Here is a 25,940-nt window from a genome sequence, read left to right on the forward strand (position 1 = left end):
AATGCATTGCAGTAGAAGCAATTTAGGGTGTGTAGCAAACCAAAACACAACACCCTGCAGGGATATGCATTGTAGCTATGAAGGTACAGTAATTTGAAGGTGGTTTAAGTTAGCCTTTGAAGGTGACTGTTTTTTCTCCAAGCTAGGTTAGCCTAAGTAGATCATCTATAGTTCTATTGCTCATCATCAATAATTTCTGTTATTCAAGAAATAATTTCTGCATAATTTATAACTTGTGCTCCAACTAGAATTTAGATTGTGTTTTGTAACATCACAAGTCTTGAATAGAAACTTTGAATTTTCTCAACGTGTGTCTTCAGTACACTTTTATATTGCATACCAATGAAAGTCACAAAGGTTAGCTGTGATTTGAGACAGATTGCCCAGTCCCTGGGTGCTCAGGTCTGGCCTGTCACAGGCTATGGCAGCTTTACATGATGAACTACTTCTGATGGTACAGTGAGAGGCAGTTGATCCTGCACTGGTGCTGCACAGCTGAGCAACAGATACCATGTAAAGTGGACCAAACTGTGATGTCTAAGCAACTTCTGAAATGCCACAGCTCCTGCTGACTGAGAAGAGACAGGAATTGTGCCTCTCTGAATTACATGGCTATAGAAAGAGATGGTTTGGGGCTGAATTTCTGCCTCCTGTTGTTCCAGAAGTTCTCTTGTTGTCTGTTCTCCCAAGCTAATGCACAGGAGATGACTGCTAAATGCATTGCTTACATCTTGACATTATACATTTGAAAAAACATGTTCAGTTCCCAGAATTAATCTGCTAGGGTCAAGTGGGGCACAGCACCAGATTTTTTTTGTATTGCACTACTTTAACATGCTCCTTCAAAACTTCGGTGATATATGGAAGAGGAAAGCACTGACACTTCTGGTCACATGGATCAAGTATATACAGTGGAAATTGTTGGAAGTATACATTGGCATAGAAATGGTAAGAATTGCGGGTATTATATACTTAGTTATTTTATATTTTAAATCTTTAAAATGAATTTTGTCATTGACTGTCAGAAATCCAGGATATGTGAGTACGCATCAAATAGAGTAGACCAAGGGCAGTGCAGGATTCAAAGCCAAGGACTACTCACATCTTACAGCCATTAGCAATATAATGCACTACTTACATACTTGACTTATTTGTCCACAGAAAGAAACTGATGTGAAGTGAGGAAAAAGTATGAAGTAAAGGTGACTTTACAGTGACATTCACACAAAATAAAGGTTCTTAATGAAACCCCCCTGTAATATTGTTGATGCCTCATGCAACTCCCTTGAAATACTTTGAATGAATGTGTCTTCTCTTTTCTTTGTGTGTGTGTAAGGAACAATAAGAGATTACTCTTCCCTGGAATAAAGACAAAAAATTTCAGAGTGCATGAAAAGGTATTTTGGAAACAAAATGTGAATGTGCACAGAGACTAATTCTTCCCAGCAGGGTTTTTGCAGCCATTCAGGTAAAGTATGGGACAGCATCCCATTGCTTTACCATGCATCACAACCTATTTCTGAATACTAATAGAATAAATGCAGTGAAAGATAACTAGGATAGTATTTTCAAATGTAACTTGAGTCCAAATACATACCAGAACTTCCTGACAATATCCACGCTACAGATGAGGAAAGTCACTTCATTTAGATGCTTTAAAAAATTCAATCAGTAGTTTAAAAAACATGGGATATTTCAAACTATTCAGTTTTGGACTCATCCTGTCTAGGTCATCAGTATTACCACCATATGCACAAAAGTAAATGGCTCTGATAATCTTTGACCTTTCACAAGTGTACATCTGTATCATTAAAGTAGACTTCTTTTCATGTTATCTTTTGTTCTGCAACTAAGAGGCAGTTAATATGTCTCCCTGTTGGCTACTTTCCTCCCATTGAAACTGCTGGACATAGCTAGGCTGATACTTCGTTTCTTTGCAGATTATGTTCTGGAATCCAGATTATGATACCAGTTTATTTAGGTTAATGATCTGATAAACTCATGAGTAATCCCATTGATTACAAAGAGATTAACAGTTTCATGAAATGCAATGGTTTCACCATACATTCCATAAGCAAGCTAAAATACTCTCTATTACTGCACATCACAAATCCTCGAGATTTTAAACTGTTTCCACAGTTTATAGTAAAATACATATGGCTTTCTTCTCTTAGGGAGAGTAACTAACCCTTACATGCCTGAATAATGTGTGGGATAAACAGAAGCAAGCACATTCTCACCACCAGAATAATAATTAATGTTTAGTAATTAATACCAAAAGTGTTTTTTCTGAAAGTGGTAATTGCATTCTTTTCATTGTTACATGCAGCCTTGCAAAGACTTGATTATACCTTCAGTCTTTTTCAATACCTGATCAAATAAACTCTTCCGTGCAGAATGCTACCTATTGCTGCTGTGTAAAACAGAAAGGTCACATCTGCATTACCACACTGCTGAGCTGTGTTTATACTAAAACAAGGATTTTTCAGCTTCTCATGCCCAGCCAGCATGAAGGCTGGAGGGGCACAAAGAGTTGGGAGGGGACACAGCCAGGACAGATGACCCAAACTGGCCAAATGCATATTCCATACCATGTGATGTCATGCCCAGTACATAAACTGGGGGGAGTGGGGCTGGGGGGATCGCTGCTCAGGAACTAACTGGGCATCAGTCGGCAAGTGGTGAGCAATTGCATTGTGCAACACTTGTATATTCCAATCCTTTTATAATTATTATTGTCGTTTTATTATTGTTATTATTATATTATTTGTTTCTTCCTAAATGTTCTATTAAACTGTTCTTATCTCAACCCATGAATTTTACTTCTATTTTTTCAATTCTCTCCCCCATCCCCCAGCAGTGGGGCAGGGAGGGGAGTGAGTGAGCAGCTGTGTGGTGCTTAGTTGCTAGCTGGGGTTAAACCACAACACCATGTTAGCCATCCTCACCAGAAAGTCCACTATGTAAATCTGCTACACGTTACCCAATTGTTTTAAACTAATGATAATAGGAAAATCATTTTTAATATTCAGAAATTAAAAAATATACTAAAATATGCCATTCTGAAAGAAATTACACTATTTATAAAAGAAACTGTGTTTCATGTATACACCATTAATGACAAGTATTTAATAGAATACAGCAACCCCTGCAAATCATGGCTTTTCAGAAAAATTGTCTAACCCTATCTCATTTTACAGACTGGAGCTTGGTAAATATTCAGTATTTCTCTAGTGTGGGACTCTGAATTGTCATGCATTGCTGGTCTCAACCCCTCCTGCAGATTGCTTGAATATCCTCCTGGGTACTCATTAAAATAAAATAACTGTCTGAAACAATAGAATTGCTCTTTAGCTTTTCACTTTCAGCCTTCTGCTCAACCTCCACATAACTGTGAGAGGAGATGTTTACCACTGAGGATGGAAGAGTGGTTCCTTAGCAGACTTTAGCCTCTCTTCCCTTTAATGTCGCCCCAGTAGAGAGAGATGCTTCTAAGCATTCAACTACTTACGCTTCCTAGGAGGAAATCTGCTATTTTCCTCTCACAGGCTTCTTGCAATGTTTCCCTAGAGTGACTGATACTGTGCATTGCAAAGGTCTGCCTCCTGGAGCTTGCAAAGCTTGCTCTGAGCCTTTGGATGGTCCCAGCACTAATACTTCTTGTCACCTCCTGTCACAGCCACCCATGGACGCCATCCAGTAGCTCACTGTACTGCAGCAGGTTTACAGTACACACTATTCAATAGTAATAGCAATGCAATGGATTCATGGCCTGAATCCAATCATGATGCAGATGAAATCAGATTCTCCTTCTTCCTCTCCTGACATGCTTTAAGCGAAACTCTTCTACTTCTTACTTTGGGAGAAGAAGGGGGATTGTGAAGGGAGGGGGCAGGGGAAAGGAAAAATCCTTAACTTCAGAGACACTTCTCATTCTCAGCTTGTACCTGAAGTATATCCCACTTATCTTAGTAACAGCAGACACTACCTGTCAGCTCCTTGACATGGCAGGACATGGATTTCCTTTTAATTGTATGAAAACTTAAAACTTATTCCATGTAATACCTATTTGTGGCAGGCTACTCAAAACCCACCTCATCGTTATTCACAGTTAATAAGTGTGTCAGGACTTGCCAGGGAAACCAGAGCAGGGGGGAATTAGCAGCACCATTGGAGCCAGCTGCATCAGTCCTAGCAGAGTGCAGAACCCTGTCCTGGGCTTCAGCTCCATGCTGCTATGCCAGAGCTCTGTAAACTACTCATTTCCAATCAAACACAGAGACCAACAGCCTGGCCCATGAATTAAACTGTAAAACTTCCATATAGTACATGGGAGTGAGATTTTACCCATTTAACTATTTACTTACCTTGGAATTTTTAATGTACTAATCCCCTTGGAATTTTTAATATACTAGTCCTTGCTCTAGAAGTTGCAGGGATGCAAGTTATAATCTTTACAACAGGTTCTCTTTTGCATAAGAAAATTTTATACAGCAACATAATAGTCATAGATTATGAGTAATACTTCTCCTGTGATGTGCTGTTTCTGGTGATTTTAGTAATTTTAGGGAAACCACTTGTTTTAATCATGCTTACCCACCCAAACACATCTACTAAACACTAACAGAACTGTGAGGGTACTTTATGCTATTTAGTGCATGGGATTCGCAAGTGATGGCACCTTAAGTATTGAGCCAAGAGTATAAATCTATATGTACCATTTTTCAGTGATACCACTTTCCTGTATGGCATTATTCACACAATTTTAGACTGTCTTTCTCCTGTAAGGGTCTTGAAATAGCCTTGAAGTTGCTAGCAGATGACATGGTAATCCTCTGATTCCTTGGATAAAAGGATTTTGACTAGGAAAACCCAGCAGGGTTACTCAACATGACAAATGCCCCGAGATTCAGTGCCTCAGTACAAATATACCAAAACTAAACAATACCACAACACATACACAAACACACACACACAAAAAAGATAATGTCTGAAAGTAAGGTTGTCTTTAAGTTAGCCAGAGACATGAAGTAGAAACACTGATGCCATGAGTTGGTTAAACACGCTGGTGAGCAGTTAGACAGTTTATTCCCTGGTTCTTGGCATCAGCAATGTTCCTTACTTTATGACTTGGGAGGAAATCTGGATGTAGTCACCCTGTCTGCAGCACCTCAATTCAAATCCCACTGAAATTATTAAGATACCTAATGAATTCTTCAAATTCTGGATCAAAATGTGAAGGCCAGAATGTCTAATATGTTTTATTGGGACACAAACAACACAAACAGGTACATATTGGTACTTCAAAATAATGGCAGCATTACACTTAATTTTAATAAGCTCCTACAAACTATGGAAACAATGTGGTAGCCTAACACCTGCTTTTTCAGATGCCTGAATGACATTTTAAAGTCCAGCTTCAGGAGTTCAGCTAGACTAAGGTTTTACCAAGAGGTTTGTGAACCTGAACAGGCAAATCTTTCTGAAAAAATAGTTCAAATATTCTTATTTGGATTAATTGCAAACATCTGCTTTTCTGAGGCAGCACAGTGAGAAGCTGCCACTAATGGATTTTGGCTCAATCTAACAATTCAGCCCCCTCCCTATGATGCAAGATGAGTGGCACCAATCTAGTTCTAACTCACTTCATTTCAGGTGTATAAAGATCTTTTAGCTATAAAAATCCATGTCCTAGACAGTTAAAATCATTCCAATTGTGATGAGCTATCTCTGTTTTCAGAAAGCTTTAAGTTTGTCCAAGTCTCAGTTGTACGTATTCCTGCTCTTGAAACCCCTGTGCAGGTAACAGTTCATACCTGCCTCAGGGATGTCAGTGCTGAGTATTTGGTGATCTTCAGTCTTTGCTCCAACATCTTCCCCTTCTTTTTTATTTTGATAGCAGAATATTTACCCTTCCAGTTGGCAATTTTTGTGATACTCAGAGCCAAAAACTTAGCTGCTTTTTGGACAGTTACAAGGTAATGAAAACAAAGTAAAAACAGTCCAGGAAGGAAATAAAGTGCACAGCAAGACAGAGGCAAGGACTGCTGTGACCTACCCAGTTTTTGCAAACCTACGGTAAGTAATTCTACGTTAATAAGTGTTCCAGCTTCTTAACGTCCCCATGAGAAAAAAAAAATCAGTAATAATTAGAAAACAAGTCTTCTTTCCCATTTTGCCTTTGCACTTCACCTTCTATTCTCTATTAACTGTTCTCTTCATTTATTTGCTCAATCTTCTCTCTTGAGCAGATAAAAAGGTTTCATTAAAGCAAAGCCTAATGCTGTCAGTGGCAGGAGAGCTGCCAGCCCTGGCAGTTTTAGTAAGTCTATTAAGCTAACCTAAGCATGCTAATACTTAATAAATTCCTTCTATTCACAGCAGTCCTTTGCAAGTATTCCTTTATCTCATAAGAAAACTAAGTTATGCAATTCAAATAAGTAATAAAAGGCCAGACCCCACACTCTTCCTTATCTTTTTTTATATATATATAGTTCTGTCCTAAGAGAAGCAGCAGCATACTATCAATCATAACCTCTGCTGTACCAGAAGCACTTCTTGAGATTACAGAAAGGTCTAACAACAGCTTCAGGAAAGTATTTCATTTCAGAGATTATTAAGAAGAAACCAGTACTGGACAATCAAAACAGAACTTTTTTTTCAAGGATTTTCTGCCATAGCCCATTTGCAGAGCAGATGTTCTAAACCTATCTGAAGAACATCTGTTATACCCATCTAGTATAGTTTATCTCTAATTTATCCAGAGGGGAAAAAAACCCTAGATTCTACAAATCACTGACATCTTCTGTCACTGCCATAGCACTTAATACAGCAGAAAATACTCTGAAGAATAACAAGTGAACTATTTAACAGCACTAGTTGGCATCACTGCTCATCAAAGTAAAAGCCTTTATCCTCCTTAATATCATTTGCCTTTCTTCGGGGCTCCACAGTTCCAGTTATTACTTCATGATTAATAGAAACAAAGTTTTTAAAGCAACAAATCATTGAATGTTCATCTCTTACATAAGAGAACGAATCTGTAGCAGTAGAAGGGTTTCAGTTCAACAAAAATCTTAAAAAAAAAAATCTACGGGGCTTCTAAAAGAAAAAAACAAGAGCGCTCACGTCAAAGAGAAGATTGATCCTAATTCTTCTCTTCTGAAAGATTAATGTCATTGTTTAGGTAATGTAATATATGGGGCAGGAGGAGGGAGAGGGCACCACCCTGATGTCTAATAGGAAACATACTCAATAAGCAGCATGATTTATTTAAGTGCACATTTACCCAAGAACTACTGTCAGGCAAGTGCAGAAATGATGGTGGAGCAGTCCCACGGCATCATTTCTCCAGCCATTTGAGATGACCATAACAGAAAACATTGGCTAGCAACAGCTGATTTTTTATTCATTCTCCATTTTCAAGTTTTGCAAAGGGTACTGGGGACCTTACTTGTTTTAGTTCATACAAAATTATCACACAGGCAGAAAAGGACCATGGTTCTATGAATAGAGAGGATCAGGATCATATTTTAAACTCAAAACTTAGACTGTCCCAGTAAGAAAAAAAGCACTCATCTTCATAAGGGTTTAGCAGAGAAAAACCAATGACGCACATGCCTATTATTATGTTTAGCACAGAATTTGTACACCAGCTACTCCAGTGAGGCTAACAACACATCAGCAACTTTGCACAGAAGCTGAACACCTATAGAGAAAAATAAACCAGCCTTCTTTATCAAGGACTGTCTGTCTACTTCCTCAAGGAAAAAGAAATCACACTGAAGCCACCTACAGCAGGTGGCAATCATGTTGCTTAGCCACAGCTGTGGTGAAGCCTTCAATTAAAAGACAGCCTGGCACTTAGTGATGAATTAGGCTTTTTCACAATCACCTGAGTATACCTCTAAGCAATTCTCCTCCGTGTTGTTTCATTAATTAATGTCATATCCTTGCAGGGCAAAACAGTACTTACACTAGATAATGCAACAGCCTGCAGACCTCTTCTCATACGGCTCAGTTCTGCTGTTCTACTGCATGGGAACACCCGCTTGCCAGAGAACAGAAAACACAGATGAGTTAGAGCATGCAGAAGCAAAGGAAATTCTCTCCTGTAAATAAACTTACTTTACTAAGTTGCCATAAATGGCAATACTTTTTCTATTCTTTTTAAATAAACACTCTTAGAATCTCATCTGAATGATTCACATGATGATGATCAGTGCACCCATCTAGTGAGGGAGAAAGACTTCAATCATTCTGCCCCTAAATTCATGTCTAAGACCTCAGTTTTATAGCATAACACTGGGTATTTCTGCATTCTTATTTTTTGAGCTTATGGAAAAAAACACAAATGAAGGACCTCGAGAAAGATCTAGTTTGCCACAGAAGACTATGTAAATACCAAAAAAAAAAACCAAAAAACAAAACAAAACCCTAAAATCATCACAGAGAATATCAATGTATATTATAGATTCTTGTCGAGTGCCATCTTGCTAGCCAATGATTCCCCTTGCGGTAAAAACCTTAGTTAGGAAAGGACTGTGTACAAAGGAACTTGTGACATACGTCCTCCAACTTATGTTTGTATAAAAATGGTAAATTTTTAGTAACAAATACAATTATCTCTTAAAACACCATGTATTTGTTATTGAGGAAATTGGTATTGTTCCAAAAATAAACACATGTAAAAAAACAACAAAAAAACCCCTATCATTTTTCCTTCAATTACTAACTCTAGGTACCACCAACACAAAAAGGTAAGGTAATAAAAAAGGTAATAAAACCATTATTTCATGAAAAATTTATAGCATTTTTGTGCACAGCTGTTGATTTATATAAGTGGACTTTATACTGCTAGGCAACATGATTAATATACCAGAAAAGAAGGTAAAAAGTAGGTCAGTGACATAGGACAACAGTTCTTCAACTCAACTTGCCTTCCTGCCTCCAACTTGAAGCATAAAATTCATTCCTCATATTTTGGAGCACTAAATAACACTGTAACTAGATGCAGAAGACAAGAATTATTAGACATTATCCACCCTTGATCTTTACATGAAATTCCCATGACATCTACAGAAATACCACAGCTGCACAAACCAGAATAAGGTTCATAGCAAACACAGCTTTCAGGATTTGCTCTTCAATATATATCACAAGCGTAAGAGAGACAGCAAATATTAACATTTTATTCATTTTGAACATATAAAGTTATAACTCTCTGAAACAATTTTTTTAGAGCCATCTTGTGGGGAAAGTAAGCAATTTAAAACAATACATGTACTCTAATTGGTTTTCTACCAAAAAGATCAGTGTTCAGTATGACATCTTCTAGTACTCTTTTAAAAAAATAAATGTCTCAGTCACAGTGTAAACTTTATACAACATTGTTTAAACCACTGGAACATGAAGGAAGTGCCTTTATAAACAATCATGTGTTAGAAGATTGGTTCTAGATAAAAAAAAAATATCATTAAGATGCTATTTTTCTGAAGAATGCTTTTAGGCCAGATTCCATTCAAACTCCACCCAACTGCACCCCAGAAAAAAGGTGCAAAAACCTAGAGAAGCTGAGGTTTCTTTCAGAGCTCGCTTGGCCAAATGAGTAAATCAGATGGAATTATTCAATCTAATTAAAATAGGGTAAAAAAACCCAAAACAAAACAAAAAAAACAAATAAATCTAAATATAGTAGTAGATTCAGCACTCGAAGCTGAAAAGCTTTTGTTCTTTAACATCCTTAGCATTGCCAAATTATTTGAAGTTTTGGTAATCTTCTGCTAGTTCTGAAGGACTTCACACCAGTTGTTTATAAAGAACTCATTGAATGACAGTTTTCTGTTTGCGTACACTTAAGTGAAGTACAGGCTGGGCAGTCAATTTTGGAATAATTGAAAGTTGTGATGTAGGCTTCAGCTACCTAGAGCGCTGCTGCTTGATCTATGTGTCTTGTCTATGAAGCAAAGCGCTTAAATTTTATCCTAGAGAACAAAAGCGCACATGTAGTCCCTATATCTTACTCTGTTTTAACTTATGCCCTATTAAAATACTTCATTTACATAGAACATTAAAGCGTATCACATCACATTTATCCAATACATAATTATCTTCTATTAATACAAAAGTAAAACAGAATACCACAGAATGCTTTTACAAAGTGCACAATCAAGAGGTGTCACAGAAATATGCACTTTTCAGAGCTGTTACAATCAGTGTATAGTATAGGCTAGCAGGCAGCTCTGTTAATTTTTGTTTTGCAAATAAATAAGGATATTTGATAACAAAAGGGTCCTATGGTACCCAAAGCCTCTGACAGATGTAACTAAACAGAACATACTGGCATCCAGATGTGTAACCAGACAATTTTGCTAAGGCAAGCATGAGTATGTCAATTTTTAATTTTACACTTCTACCAAACTTTGAGTGAAAGAAGGTGTACATGTGCGCTTACAGCTTTTCTTCCTCCTTGAAGATGACAATGAGATACACTTCCTCCACATCCTCTTTAAACTTTGGAAAGGAGCCCTGACTCAGGTGCACTCGCCTTAATGAGATTTTGGATTTCTTTGAATTTTGGATGTTCTTTGTCAGCTACCAGCTGCAGCAATATAGCTTCACTAGTAGTAACTATAATTCCAGTACGAGCAAGACGCTGAAAGAGAAAAGAGCAGAGAGAGAATAACATGAGATACTTGCAAATGTGAATGAGTATACATTTTGTAAAAACGACAAATGGTATTTTTAAAAACATCTATTAACAAAAGTATTCTGAATTCCATTCTAACATTTCTTAGTAGTGCCATTTATAAAGCTAGAATGGAAAGTGACTGTTTTTAGACTTTCCTGAGGAAAAAGGCTGCCCTGGATTGCAAATAAGGCTTCCTGCTTGGACTGGATTCTTCCCCCATGTCAGATTTAATATGCAGAAGACCCACATCCTCTTATATTAACAACCCTTTCCCCTTGCATGGTCCCAAGGATAGCTTTCTTCACTCTTATGCAGATTTGAAAGGCCTGGGGAAAAAAGAAAATAGGGAGGTCGAAGCTGAAGGTGTTAAGCAAGAAACTTAATTGTAACAATTTCTCTTTCAGGGCTTGTTGTGTACTAGTACTTTGGTCTTTGGACTACACAGCATGCTAGTACTAATAATCTCAGGAGACAGAACAAAAAGCTGCTCTACAGACCTTATAACTCATACTAGCACAACAGCGGCTTCTTTTAACCAACAGCCTCAGTAATTCCTGAGTTAGTTCTCACAGGCTACAGAATAAAAAGCATCGCTGCATAGAAAGCAAAACTGAGAGGTCTGCTAGATCTTGTAAGTGTGAAACTAAACAGAGCAATGCTACCTCTAGCCCAAACCACAGGAGTTACCACAAAGTACAGACTTTCAAGACTGTGGTTGTTGCTACATAGCAAAGTTATCTTTAAAGTCTGAACCACCCCCTGACCCCCATCAACTTCCCAGCAATTGTACAGATGCTTTGGCAGTAAAACTCTTCATCGATCCAGCTTTCCCTCCATCATCCTCTCCTCAGCTGCCGGCTCCACCAAATCTAATAGGGTCCTGAATGAGCCAAGGGAGGGCAAGAGGCAGAAAATACAGATACATTCACCTTCAGACAGGTTTCAATTATAATTACTAAGGGAAACAGACTCTCCAAACTTTCTAGGGCAGACATAGATCACTGCTGTTTAGCTGTTCCATTACAAAGCAATTGAGGGGGGAAGTTATTAATTTTAGGGGACCAGTAAAGTATATGTAACTACAGTCTATATAATGAGAAATAAACTAGGCTAGATTTACTCAAGTCAATGCTTCCTCCTTGCAATAATGGCAGCAAGCCTTGCGATATTCTTAAGTTGAAGCAAAGCAGATAGCTTCCCCAGCTCTCCTATTCTGTACAATGACACATTTGTTTAAACCACATACACGTACAAAAGAGAAAAATAGGTAAATCACAATGAAATATTATAGCAATGTTTTCAAGGTGTACTTCTCCAGGAACAAAAAGGTTTTGCTTGTAACTAGTATGGATGAGAGAAAAAACAGACTGTTAAAGAACCTTGCCTTCTGAGAAATGTTGATTGAAAAAAGAGAATGTCTTCTCTTCAGAAGTGAAACATACCATAACATGTCAAAGAGGCTGGCATTGGCTTACTTCTAGGACTAAGTATAATTTATATAGTTTTGATATTAGTAGGAATGAATTGATGCACATGCTAAGCATACTGGATTATTTTCAAGGAAAGAAAAAGTTTTTTCAGAACATAGTCTTTCAAACAAAGGAAAGCAGCAATCGTGTGTTGCATCCACACCGCAGAAACAAGTAGAACAGAAAAGAAATCCAGCAGGAACAGACTAAGCTGGCTCAATCTGAGACCAAGCAGTGACACAAGGCACCTCCATCAGATAGGGCAGATACTAAGAACAGCTACATTGTTGGCCAGTTGGGTTGAATTATTTCATGAATGGAAATTTTGAGGTTTTTCAGTTTCTGGGTTTTGGGGGGTTTTTTATTGCAAGTTTTTGCCTGCTGTCATTTTTAAGCACACAACAGAAGCAGAAGCAGTAACTCTTTAGGGTCATCCAGGCAGACCTGAAAGCCTTGGCTATCAATTAATTCAAACCACACTTCCTAGTACACCTGTTCAGATATTTGCATGTTTGTCACCAGCACCATCAAAATACATGCTATGAGAAGGGAAATGTGGAGAACTGAAGGGGTGGGTGGGACCAGACGGGATTTATTTGAGGTTGCTGAGGGTTGTTTTCACTACAAGGTCACTCTTTATCATCCTTGAAAGGTCACTGTGAACAGAGGAGGGCTGTTACTGGGAAAAGGTAAACGTTTAACCCATATTTCCAGAAAGGTAAGGAGAAGGATCCAGGGAACACAGATCAATGAACCTCACCTCAGTTCACCAGGTATAGAGCAAGTTTGCACAAGAGACAATGCCAGACTCACCAATTAAAAGAGTATAACTAGAACTATCAGCTCTACAGTGAGACTAAAGCAGGATTACCCAAATGCTTTGGTATTTTACCAACTTCCCTAAGAAACATACCACCTCGGTCAATCAGGATTACTGACATGCCCAGTACATGTGTCCCTTTCTCCTAGTCTCTTGCTCCCAAGCATGCCCACCTCTTGCCCACAGCCCTCAGCAGCATTTTTAAAAGAGGTTCTACGGCACAAAAAGGAGACAATGTTGGTGTGTGCAGCCACAGAGGAGGATGAGGAGAAGTTACTGCCATGTAACTGGCTGGGTCATCACAGCAAGCCAGCAAACATTCCCCAAATCATATTTTAATGACGACTACTTAAGGGACCACCGCAAAACATTTTCTTTGTGCTTGGTGAGAAAACATTGCAAAGACATACTAAAAAGTTACCTTAACCCGACCAATTTGCCTGGATTACAGCTTTTGCAACCAACCATGCTTTTAAGATGATCGATACCTCTTTGACTAGAAAGAAAATCAAAGCTAGCTAGTCACCGCTTTAACATCTGTTAACACTGCACCAACTTCTACACTTGCAGACACAGCATAAGTGATAATCAAATGTACAAAGACATACACAATAACGCAAACAGATTTCAGTTTTTCTATATTTGTTTTCTCTAGTACTGCTGCTGCACCACATTGACTTGGGAAGTCACGATTCCAGGCATTCCTGCACTCTGTGTACGTCACTATGCTTTACATGACAGATGACATTAAGCTTCTATTTAATCAAAGTCATGGGTCTCATCAAATGCTATATGCTGGTGATTTCCCTTTAGCCTTTAATTCTCTTATTCATGAGAAACAGAAGAAATTAAAAGACTTCTCGAAATCTATGAAAGAAGTATAAAATGCTGTAGTTATTACTAGTTTCAATTTCAAAATAGTTGTTAGGGCCTGAGGGAAAAATTGAAACACTTAACATATATATCAGTTTTTGATTTCTAACAGTGATGCCTCTAGGCAAGTTAGAGTACACTATCAAAAAATTGTTTGCATGAATTTGCTACCACATAGTTTTATGTGCTTTTATATATTTTTGTTACATTTATCTCCACTTTCTCGACATTTAGTTAGACTAAGCTCCTATAAAGGGGGGGTCAGGAGGAAGTCTTTACTATAATCACAGAGTCTTGAGATTAAGCTTGAATTTGCACTGATGAGGAAGAGCAGAGGGACAGACAGACATACAAGAAGAAGCTTTGAATAGGATCACTTACTATATTCCATTGCATTTGAAGGAATTTCAACAGCAGAACAAATACTGTTTGGAACAACAAAACCAAAAGCTCTATAGCACTTCTACTCTGCTATACAGATAACACTCCGTAAGAAAGTATCCTAAAATGCTAATGGTTATACAGAGTAACCTAGATTGCATGAAACAATCACTTTTAAAATCCAAGTGTCCCAAACTGGGTTCCACATATTAAATCATAAGTTAGGGAGAAAAAATAAGGCAGCAATCCTTCTCCACCCTGGAAGCTATTCTGAGAATCAGAACATTCACCTCTTCTCAAGTCTACATTTGTCCACTACTTACTGACTTTAGAAATTTCTTGTTAGCTTACAATAAGTAGGGAAATTAACATACATACCCAAGGTGGAGAAAGCCTCGACTAAGAAACCTACCTCAAGAGCAAACATTCTGTCCATCATACTTCTTGATGAGGTGGCATCAGCTACTATGTGGACTTCCAGACCTCTGCCAATTAATTCCAATGCTGTTTGCTGGATGCAGACATGAGTCTACAGGGGAGAAATCACAGGCAAAAAACCCACCAACCATGAGTAGCACACTGCCAAAGTAGAGTACATAATTTATTAGGGTTCAAACACGTATTTTTCTACCCCTGACATTACTAGGGAACTCAATGTGGGTTTTAAATGCCAACCAAGTTTGAGACAAGAGCCTGTAGTTTACAAATATCTCATTTCAGATTTTATTATGAGATAATATCAAAGACAAATAACACAAGAATAATTTAATCTGTAGAGGATATCTGAGCACTAAGCAATATAAATTGACTCTTTTTAATTACAGAAAGCAATGCTTAATACTATTGTGGGCCAACTGACATTACGATAAAACAGTACAAGAATGGCAAGGTACATACTTCTACTCCAAACAGGACAACGCTGCGCACTCCAGGGATCTCTGCTAATGCTGCTTCAACTTCTGGCAATACCATAGAAAATTTGGTTTTGGGAAGCACAAGTTTAGCTCCTGTTAAATCAATTTCTTGCACAGTGCTGCCAAGACCTTTGGGATACTGCTCAGTTACAATAACCGGAATTCCTAGGAGCCGTGCACCTTGGAGCTGCAACGGGGCAGGAAGGAAAGCGTACAAGAAATTATTAAAGATTGATAATGGCAAAGACGTTATTATGTGAAACTGAATAACCAGTAAACTGGCTGTGTGTAAAATAATAACTTACATGTGTGATCAAAACCCACTACAAGAAAAAAAAGCAAAAAGCATACCAGCCGTTGGCCCACGCTGATGATATCACCAAAGTACTTGATGGCAGGCCGGAATCGCTCTTGCATATCACAACAGAAAAACACAGTGCTTGAGGGTGTCAGGTTGCCCAAAGTAGTCATCTGAAAAACAAAATAACGATAATGTTTTCCATGGCAGTGAAGACCCTTTCAGAAAAGCAGCAGAACGAAAAAAAGCCTGCAACACCTCTGCCAGGTAACAGACTTGTTACTTTAAGTCAAAATAGGAGAAAGGTTTTTTAGGCCTGATTTGGTATGTTTCTAAATTCAAATGAGCAGCTGATACCAAGCACTATAGTACAGTCATCAATAGGTAATCAAGATTTTATTAGGCGAGAGACACAAGTTAGTGTAAACGTACATGGAAACTTCTGAACCCTAAAGTGGGGCAGAGAAGCACACTCCCTGAAGTACTGTAAAAAAAAAAAAAGTACCAACAGGAAAATTACATTCCTCAAATTCACTTTTAAATCCACAACTCTTGGAACTGCCATAAAATCAGGATAAATTAAAGTTAAAAAAAAAGTCAGACTTCCACTTGCTTTCAATACTCTGCGTACATGTATTTTCAAGTTTCATTGTGTAGTCACTTTGTTTTATCTATGACATCTTTTAGCACAAGTCTGCTGAAAGTCCAAAGGCTAGAACGAAAGCACAGAAGCTTCTCAGTATTATGATCAGAAACTGAACTGAATACATTTTAATGACAAAAATAATCTCCCAGAGTTTCCCTCATACAGGCTACCAAGTGGGGTAGAAGCGAGGGGTAAGAAAAAAGAAATCAAATATTGAATTTTCTCATGCTTTGAAAGAGTGCTTTGTATTTGTATGAAATTACTTGCACTACCTGCAGAAGCAAAGGATAAGGCTTCAGTTGGAGGCTACAGGGAAAGAAAGCACCTACATACTATCATATAGTTGTAAGGCAACTCAAGAGGAATTACATCCATTCAGGAGCTTTTCAGCAGATTGATAAATCAAATTGAACAAACTGCTTCTGGGAAGTACCCATTAATTGTATACACTTCATTTCCTGCAAACTAAGGTTGTGATGTTTTAAACCAAAACAAAACTAAAAAAATCTGTAAAATAGTATATTTGGGAAGAGCAGGGATATATTGGGTTTATATGGCAAGGTTTTGGTAGCGGGAGGAGGCTGCAGGGGCAGCTTTTGTGAGAAGTTGTCAGAAGCTGCCCTATGTTGGACAGAGCCAGGTCCAGCCAGCTCCAAGATGGATCCGCTGCTGACTAAAGCTGAGCCCATCAGTGATGCTGGTGGCATCTCTGTGGTAATATATTTAAGAAAGGGTAAAAAGAACCCACTGTGACACAGCAGCTGGGAGAGAAGAGTGAGAACATGTAAGAGAAACAGCCCTGCGGACACCCAGGTCAGTGCAGAAGGAGGGGGAGGAGCTGCTCCAGGCGCCAGAGCAGAGATTCCCCTGCAGCCCATGGTGAAGACCATGGTGAGGCAGGCTGTCCCCCTGCAGCCCAGGGAGGTCCACGGTGGAACAGATATCCACCTGCCGGTGGAGGACCCCATGCCGGAGCAGGTGGGTGCCCAAAGGAGGCTGTGACCCCTGTGGGAAGCCCACGCTGGAGCAGGCTCCTGGCAGGACATGTGGACCCGTGGAGGACCCACACTGGAGCAATGTGCTCCTGAAAGACTGCACCCTATGGAAAGGACCCATGCTGAAGCAGTTTGTGAAGGACTACAGCCTGTGGGAAGGACCCACATTGGAGAAGTTCATGAAGGACTATCTCCTGTGGGATGGACCCCACACTTGAGCAGGGGAAGAGTGTGAGGAGGAAGGACTGGCAGACACGAAGTCTTATGAACTGACCGCAACCCCCATTCCCTGTCTCCATGTGCCACTTGAAAGGAGGAGGTAGAGAAATCAGAAGTGAAGCTGAGTCTGGGAATTGGGAATCCTTAAATATAAGTCCCAAATCTTTCATTGATTCAGCACATCTCCTGAGTAAAACATGTTTGATCTCAATTCCCAAGGCTAAAAAACTACAGTAATGGCCGTGTTCAACCATACAGAATGGCCTGTGCAAACTGTTGTAAAAATTACTTGTGCATTATAATTGTAAAAACTAAATTCCCACACCTCTCAGATTCAGTACACCGCTACTGCCAAAACAGCCAAAGTTGATAACCTCAGTTCCTTCAGTCCTTGCCAGCAAAATGGCAATACTATTAACACAAGTAGTTACGAAGGCAAATGCAGTAATGACCATAAAGCAGATGGTCTAACACTGGACCCACTGATGCCACAGGAAGACAGAAGAGCATCACAACAGGCGTCAGGGAAGTCTTTTTCACTAGGAAGGTACAGCTGCACTGAAAGAGGTTATCATGGGTGGTGGGATCTCCATCCTTGGAGATTTTCAGCATTCAGCAAAGTGACAGCTGATTTGATCAAGAATTGGCTTTGCGTAAGAGTTAGGGAAGGCAGCCCCTAGATATCTCTCCCAAACGACACTTCTGCAATTCTACACCATGTAATAAATGAGGCCTGGGACCAAGAACGCTTGAAAATAAAATTAAATACTGAATAACTGCCTTGTTCTTGAACACCATCCATCTATGTGCTTGAACAATGCAGAAACCAGTTGATGAAAGGCACTAACGTACAATTGAACATCACAGCAAGCACCTACTGTGACCCATTCTAACTTTGGCACTACTATCAGAGCAGTCAATCATGACATTTAACTTTCCCACGGCTCAGTGGCAAAAATAGAGTAATTGGAATAGACAATATTTATAAGTGTGCCTCCTACTCAGAAAACGTGTCATTTTGTCTTGGCATTTACAGGACAAGCAAAGACCATTATTTTCTTCTATAAATCATTCCACCACTCTAATTTTTTTAAGATCACTTTGAACTACTGCAAACCATCATGGATCAGGGTGATCAACGTGGAGTTAGTCTATTGCCTTAGTATACACCTTCCTATGCCAAGGCAGTGGATGGCACTTCCATCCTTAGAGGAACAAGCATGAATAGACTAGGAAGGCCTTCAAGAGGTTGCACAGTCTGCCTCTACAGAAGCATCAACCAAACACAAATATTCTTCAGATACCTACCTGGTCTGACCTATCAGCAATAAACAATTTACAAAGCTCCTATACAATCCATCCCACAGCTCTTATCTTTACCTTGCAGTGTCTTACCCACAGCTCCTTTGTTGCCGTTTAAGAGCATTATTTCCAGTTCTGTCCATGCTGGATCTGAAATGCAACAGCATTACCATCCTCCTTCACGTGCATAACCATGCACAAACATCTATTCCCATACCTCAAGACTCAGATCCAGTCTCCCTTTAGTCCTGTCCCTCCCTTATTCTAAAATATATCTAATACTTTCAGTCTTTCTTCCTACAACTCAAATAATTTTCATTGTCCTCCCTGGGGTGCTTTTCAAATTGCAGTCTACAGTGAGGCACCCAATACTACTATAACAGTAGTATTTCTCAGCCTATAACACTTCTCAGCAGTAGTAGAGCCCCAGAGAAGATTGGTCAACTCACAGCCCTTGCAGGCTCTATTCAATTTGTACTTTCCAGTATGCTATTTGCTCTTTTCATAATTGAAGATACTTAGACTCCTGAGGTGCATTTTAGCCTCAAAAATCATCCTTGAACTCTCCTTCATGTTTTATTTGCATAGTTGATTATTTCTACCTTAGTGTAGGAATTATTTCTACCTTTATTGCACCCATTTTTAACTGCATCTTATTTCACCTTGTTTCTCCAACTTGTAATGAAAAGCCTGAATTCTGCTCTCTCTGATGCTTGCAGCTCCTCCCAAATACAGTATTTGCCTTCAGTTTCAGCAATGACATGGATGACAGAATATTTACAAGCAGTGGATTTGGAATAGATCTTATAGAGCCCAATTCAATATTATTCTGATTTGACAGTGAAGCACAGAAGAAAACTGACTACCTTTTCAGCTAGGGAGCATCCTCATTACAGACTTCCACTGAACCCATAATCCCATGTGTTTATGTCAAACATCACAGGGAGCTGGAGCAAAAGCTTTTTGCCTGCTTTCCTCTATTATCAAGTTGGTTTAATATGATTTAATTTATGCCTTCAGTTTCATACCAGCGGCAGTCTAAAATAAAGTTGGGTCAACTATGTATTTGCTAAATAGAAGCTTTCGCAAAATCTAACACAAATAATTCCTATATTGATTTTCCTATTTATTTCTGATTAACTTGCAGTCTAAATCAAACCATGCAACACCTGGCAGAACAAGAAGAAACCAGAAGAAATAGACGGCAAGATCAAAATATCAACACTTGTTGGTGTTACTTGGAACAGCAGATGTGGGAAAGAGCACAGCAGAAAGTAGTTTGAAATTAAGTTTCATAAATAGTCTGCAGTCCATAAATAAATTCACAGAAGTATCTGCTACATATAAAGGAAAGTTTCCATTTACTGTTTCTTCAGTGTGCCACGTAAGTCCTACCACTCACTTGCTCTCAAAGCCGTCCTCGGTCCTCCACGGCCACACTGCATCAGGGATATGGGACACCTCCACCTCATGCATCCCCCAGCAGTGAACACCAGGACCACCCGCACTGTTCCAGCGTTGCACCCTACCAGCGAGCTGGGGCGGGGGCAAGCGTACACCCGAATGAATGCCAAACCCTGGGCCAGCACCTCTTTGCTTTCACTCCAAGGAGAGGTAGGCTGGGCCGCTGCAGGTGCATGGCACCTGTCCGAATCAACCCCAAATATAACATCTGCTCAGCCACGGTACCATTAAACAATCTAAATTTAAAAGGAAAAAAAAAAAACCCAACACCCCAAATCACCTGAAGATCCCACACATGCTGTATAAGCTTCTCCATTACCCTCCATTAGCCACCAGGACTTTCTTCCCTCCAGCTGGAAGTTATCCACAGCACAACCAGAATAGGTATGTCAGATGGACACGTAACCCGATGCAGCTCTTTCACCCAGCTAGTGGAGTCATCTCTAGGACCTTGTCCAGACCAGGATTTAAAGGTATGCTCTCACGAGTTACATCAGCTTTAAATCCTACTCTAGAGAAGGCCTAGGTGGGAAAGGACTGGTGTTTTTTCACATCTATTTCATCTCTGCTGATTATTTTTAATCACACAAAATGTGACTGTGATGAAATGCTGTAATTACAGTATCAGCTTTACAAAAATATTCACATATACTGGGTCTTCATCTGTACTTTCCCTGTTCAAACTTCAGGAAACCATTGCACATACAAAATGCAATTTTCCCCCGCTATTTGAAATCAACAAGAAAATGGAAGTAAAGAAATAATCCCACATGACATCACTAGTCAGCTCATAAATCTCTTGCCAAGGTTACCCACTAAAAGGGCAGAGCAGAGGACGTCACAGCATTGGTATTTCAAGGATGCCATGAAAACACAACAACAAAAAGAAGCTATCATATTTTCTTCTCCTTTACTTCTAAAAGTAAATCTGTAAGATTCAGTTTTACTTTGGTGCTTACCTTTTAAAGGGGGGGGGGCTGGGGGGAGAAGAAATTCAGTTTAATGTATTTCAAGGGAAAAATAGCTTACAAGTGTTTCAGCTTAGGAATATAAATATTTATTTTATGCTAAGCTGAAGTGCTGCCTTTATATGCAATTCAGCATTTTAAAAGGACAGACTTAGCTAAACACATGATGTTCATATAATTACAAAAGTACAAAATCCTTTATCAAAATCCAAAAGTATCAAAATGCTTGCTGCAGAGTAAAGATACAGAAACAAGGATTCTGGATTTTAAGAAACCTCTCTTTCAGTATTTTCAGTCAGTTTTTTCCCTTCTTTAAAGTGCTGCTTTTTTAAAAAAATATTTATTTAGAAAGACTGTATTTAATTGTAGCACTAATGTATCCAAATTTATAATTGCATGTTTAAAAAAAAAAAAAAAGGAAACAACTCCCCTCACTTGACTCAAATCCTGCAATTTATGCTTTGCTTTTTCCTGATCTTCGGAAAACAGACTTAGGCTCCTGAGTTAATGTTACTTCTATTTCCAAAGCATCTGAATGTAGCAATATTAGACATGTGTAAAAAGAGTGAAAATCTGTGTATAAATAGTTCTGTTTTATTTACCTTATCTTTCAGCAACAATTAAGTAACATTCTGCAAGAAAGATCCACCCGAGATATCAACATGTCTTTTAAAAAGAACCCCTGAAGTAGAGATGCTTTATGCAATGATTTCAATAATTTTACCCTTTTAGCTCCAGCATCTTAAGGTTACAAGTTTGTAAATGCGGGGCACAAGTACTGCGGAAGAGGAGTCACCTTGAAGTTATGACAGCAACTGTGAAATAGCCTCTCTTGGGCATATACACGAATGCTGGCTGAACTCCTCTATTACACAGCTATAATGAGCATAGCTGTCTTGTCTTCTGATCTCTCCAAAGTGTTTTTCCTTACTGCTTCTCTCCTCCAAAGGCAGCTACAACAGTTACAGCAAAACACGATAGTTTTAGTAGCACTAATTAACTGCACTTAGAGTTAGAAGATGTTAAAGCGGTCCTGCATTCCCCCACCTCAACTGTAAATATTATTCTGTTAAAACTTTCAAAAAAAGTAAATTCCATGAAAAGCAGATGACTGCTTGCTGCTAGTACTCAGTCCCTCAATTTGCAAGCAAATGCCCTCCTCACCCGTTGGGAGAGGCCGAGGGTAAAGTCCCTCCTCACTGCAAGACAGTGGCTGAGGAATTTGAAGAGCGGCAGCCAGGCTGAGCATCAGGGTTTACTGCATCCCAGCCTGCCAAACACTGGGTGGCCAGTAAAAGTTCAAGTGGCTGTTTTGCGCCAGGACAGCTAAACCAAACAAACTTGCATATATGAGCACAGTACGAAGGCACAAATACGACCGGAGAGCAAATGTCCCTGTATGGATCGAGCCTTGAATTGAGCTACATGGAGTGACTTTCCAAGGGCAGCATATGGTGATTTCTCCATGAGATTACTGCCCCCCTCAACTGCAGGGACAGGAAATTGAAACAGCCCAGTCAAACACCATTTGGTACTGACATTTCTTGAGCTACTGCAACAAAAGACATCCTTCCGTGACAGGTCCACACAGGAATCAAAATGGGAGGATATCGTTCCAGGGCTCACAGGTGCTACCGCCCTAGGGTAGCCATCCCTAACTAAACACATACATATATTTTATAAAGTTAGCACATAAAAATACTGAAATTATTGTCTAGGGATACAGATGCTAGTATCTGTGACTCTTTATTTTAAAACAAATATGTATTTCCAAATATGCAAGTCTAATCACATCAGTGAGCAAAGGTTGTCCCTCTTGAAAGACACGTTTAAAATGGTATTTCAACTGACTATGCCACACACAGAGTTGACAAACCTATGTCATGTGTAACTGCAGATAAAACATTGGGGAGGGAGACAAAAAGGGCACACAATAGTGGCAGTGCATGAATCAACATATGGAAATAAAGTATAATCTTCCCATCAGTAAATCCCAGATGTCTTAAAAAGCGCAGCTGTGACTTATCAGACCAAATGTTCCCCAAACGAGTGATCTCTGAGCACCTGCCGGTGGCTTAAGGCGAGCTGACTGACATCATTGTGATGTCTCCAGCTCATTCTCAGCTGCTGAAGCACATCAAGGAGGCAACTAAAATAATACACAAGTACAATCCTTTTCATATCAACAGTTGCTATTGTCAGAGAATTGCAACAGTATCGGCGAAAGCAGCTAATCAATTAGGCAATTAATGCATTAAATATTGGTTCATCCTGATCCCTGCAGTAAAAGCTGCGTAGTGCATCTGCACTCTGGGAATGACGTATCCTTCCATGTCTCAATGCTGACCTTTTACACCGAGATGTACGTCCTGCTATGAATGCTGGGGCTGCATTTATAGTTTCAGTGCAGAAGCTGTTTACAAGAGAGTCTTTGCAGAGCAGTGATCTGCACGCACAAGTAAGAAACAAAATTCTGACCTGCACCACTGCTGCACACCCAGATTGCACAAATTCCATTTTTAACATCCTTGCTTGAATTAACACCCATACCAACTCTTTTTGCAAGTTGGCAAGACGGTCCCTTTCCATTTCTCTGGCTGGGCACCCATCCATTCTGTTTCCAACACACAAAGGAGAAAGGTTTTATTTAAACTGAAGACAATGAGTGACGAATGATGAAATGAGTAGTAACTGACAAAATAAGCTATTAAACTAGTTTGGTCTTACTAACCACTCTTTCCATACATAGGGTTAAGGAAAGGACAAAAGACTCCAAAGGCATCCTTGATGTACAGTCTAAGCGAACAGGACACCTCGAGAGTTTATGGGTTCAAGACACTATGATTAAGCAGAGTTTACAAACTGTGTGAATTAGACTGTTTGTGGAAGCATAAAGACAAGATGAGCAACGTTTCAGTTTTTACGACATCACTTTTTCAACTTACTAGTAATGTTGGCTTGACAAACTAAAACTTCTTAATTATAAATTAAGAAGAATGTTCTCAATTAAAACAACAACTACATGTTTTGTTTTGTTTTTTTTTACAGTTGACTTCATGATGCTGGAGAAAGGAAAAAGCAATTTAGCTTCGAGTGCAACTATTACAGCATGACTGGCACGAACCTCAAGCGTGCATAAAGGTATCTTGGTATGAAACACACGTACTGTATCTGTCTGGCAGTCTGGTTTCCTGGTTTACAGCCACAAAACTAGCGAGTTACGAACCTGCAAATCGGAAAGAGCTTTCGGGGGCCAGAAGGGATACAGGCATCCCAGGCACCGGCAAGCCAGGAGACCGCGCTCCGGCAGAGCCCTCGTTACCGGCGCCCTCTGAGTTTCCTCCCAGCGGCACTAGCTCCGGTGAAGGCCGGGCAGCACCCGCCGCCTGGTTTAAAGGCGGAAACACTGCTTATTTCAGCCACCGGGCTGTCTTCCCATTCACCGCCGGGCCAAGCAAGTTCTGGCGCGCTGAAGGCAAAGCCCGGTTACCAAACGCGTGCGGCGCGGAGCGCACCTGCCTCCCCGCCTCCGCGAAACAAAAAGTTTCCACGCAGGAGTCAGCGCCGGCGTGCGGGGCTCTGCCCGCGGCTCCCGCCCGCCCCGGGCTCCCCCGGCCGCCACCCCACCCCAACCCGGGCTCCCCCGGCCGCCGCCCCCCCCACCCCAGCTGGCAGCCGCTTCTCCCCGGAGGGCTCCGGGGAGGCCGGGCGGGCAGCCGCAGCCGGCGGCGGGACGGGGCTGCCCGCCCTCACGCAGGCACACCTGTGGCGGCCGGCGCCGCCCCGCCGTCGGGTCTCACCTGTATCTGCAGCGGCACCAGGCGCACCTTGCAGCGCTCGCTGACCAGGAAGCCCTTGGGCAGGTCTATGTACTGGCTCCACTCCTCGGCGAAGAGCTGCACCACGAACTTGCGGTGCATGTCTATCTGGTCCCCGTAGAGGCTGAGGAACTTCTGGATCAGCAGCTCGTAGCCGGCGCCGTGGGGCACGCTGGAGGGCCGCGCGAAGACAGAGAAGCAGAAGAGGACGGGCACCGAGCCGCCGCCCGCCGGCGAGCAGCTCCCGCCGCCCGGAGCAGCGGCCGCCTCCGCTGCCGCCATCTTCAGGAGCAGCCGCGCCGACCGCAGCCGGCTCGCTGCGGCCCGCGCCGCCGCTCCTCCTCCTGCCGCCTCCTCCCCCCGGCCGGGCGGGCGGCGCCGGCGGCCCCCAATCCCAGCTGCGCCTGCTCCTCCTCCTCCTCCACCCTCTCCTCCTCCTTCTCCTCCTCCTCCTCCTCCTCCTCGCCATGGGGCCCGGCCCTGCGCCGCGAGCCCTCGGGGCCGGGCGCGCCGCCGGGGCGACTCCGCCGGGCGGGCACCCGCTCTCCCGCCGCCGCGCCTCTTCGGAGGGCGGGTGCCTCCCCCTCAGGCGGGCGGCGGGAGGAGCAGCAGCCCCTCAGCCAGACGTCTGCCCTCGTCCTGGCCGACGGGGAGAGCCCGGGTGTGCCGGAGAGGGGCAGGCGGGCGGCGGGAGGCGAGGGCACCTCCCGCTGGGGCGGCCCCGTCGCGGCCTCGGCACGGCCGGCGGGCAGCTCGTTCCCTCGCCGGGGCGCAGCCCGCTGCCGCCGAGCTGGGGGCAGAACCCGCTGCGGCGAAGGGGCGGGGGGCTGGGAGCCGCGGAGCCCCGTCGGGCGGAGGCGGCGGCGGGGGGGAAGGCAGCCCCGGCGGCGGGGGAGGCAGCCGTGCCGGTCGGGTTCGCGGCGGGGACGGGCGCTGCCGCGCTCCGCGGAAGCCGGGGAGGAACCTGTTGATAGAGCCTGAACAGTGCCCGGTTTCTTTCGAGCACGATCCAGCCCGGTCTGAGGTCTAGGTGGGGAACAGTCGTTCGCTCTCCCGGTACCCTAACCGGTTGCTGAGTGTAAC

General features: G+C 41.5%; 1 protein-coding gene across 1 annotated transcript; it reads right to left on the reverse strand.

Moving 5' to 3' along the window:
- Nucleotides 1-9,171: 9,171 nt before the first annotated feature.
- On the reverse strand, nt 9,172-25,229 carry ISOC1 (isochorismatase domain containing 1). The gene is made up of 5 exons (XM_075021667.1): nt 24,840-25,229; nt 15,499-15,618; nt 15,131-15,334; nt 14,646-14,762; nt 9,172-10,654 (listed from the first exon to the last, which is right to left on the reverse strand). Exons 1-5 carry the CDS (start codon nt 25,137-25,139, stop codon nt 10,508-10,510), a joined length of 888 nt encoding a protein of 295 aa, XP_074877768.1. The 5' UTR covers nt 25,140-25,229; the 3' UTR covers nt 9,172-10,507.
- Between the last annotated feature and the right edge of the window lie 711 nt (nt 25,230-25,940).

Source organism: Buteo buteo, chromosome Z (genome assembly GCF_964188355.1).
Source record: "Buteo buteo chromosome Z, bButBut1.hap1.1, whole genome shotgun sequence".
Lineage (NCBI taxonomy): Eukaryota > Metazoa > Chordata > Aves > Accipitriformes > Accipitridae > Buteo > Buteo buteo.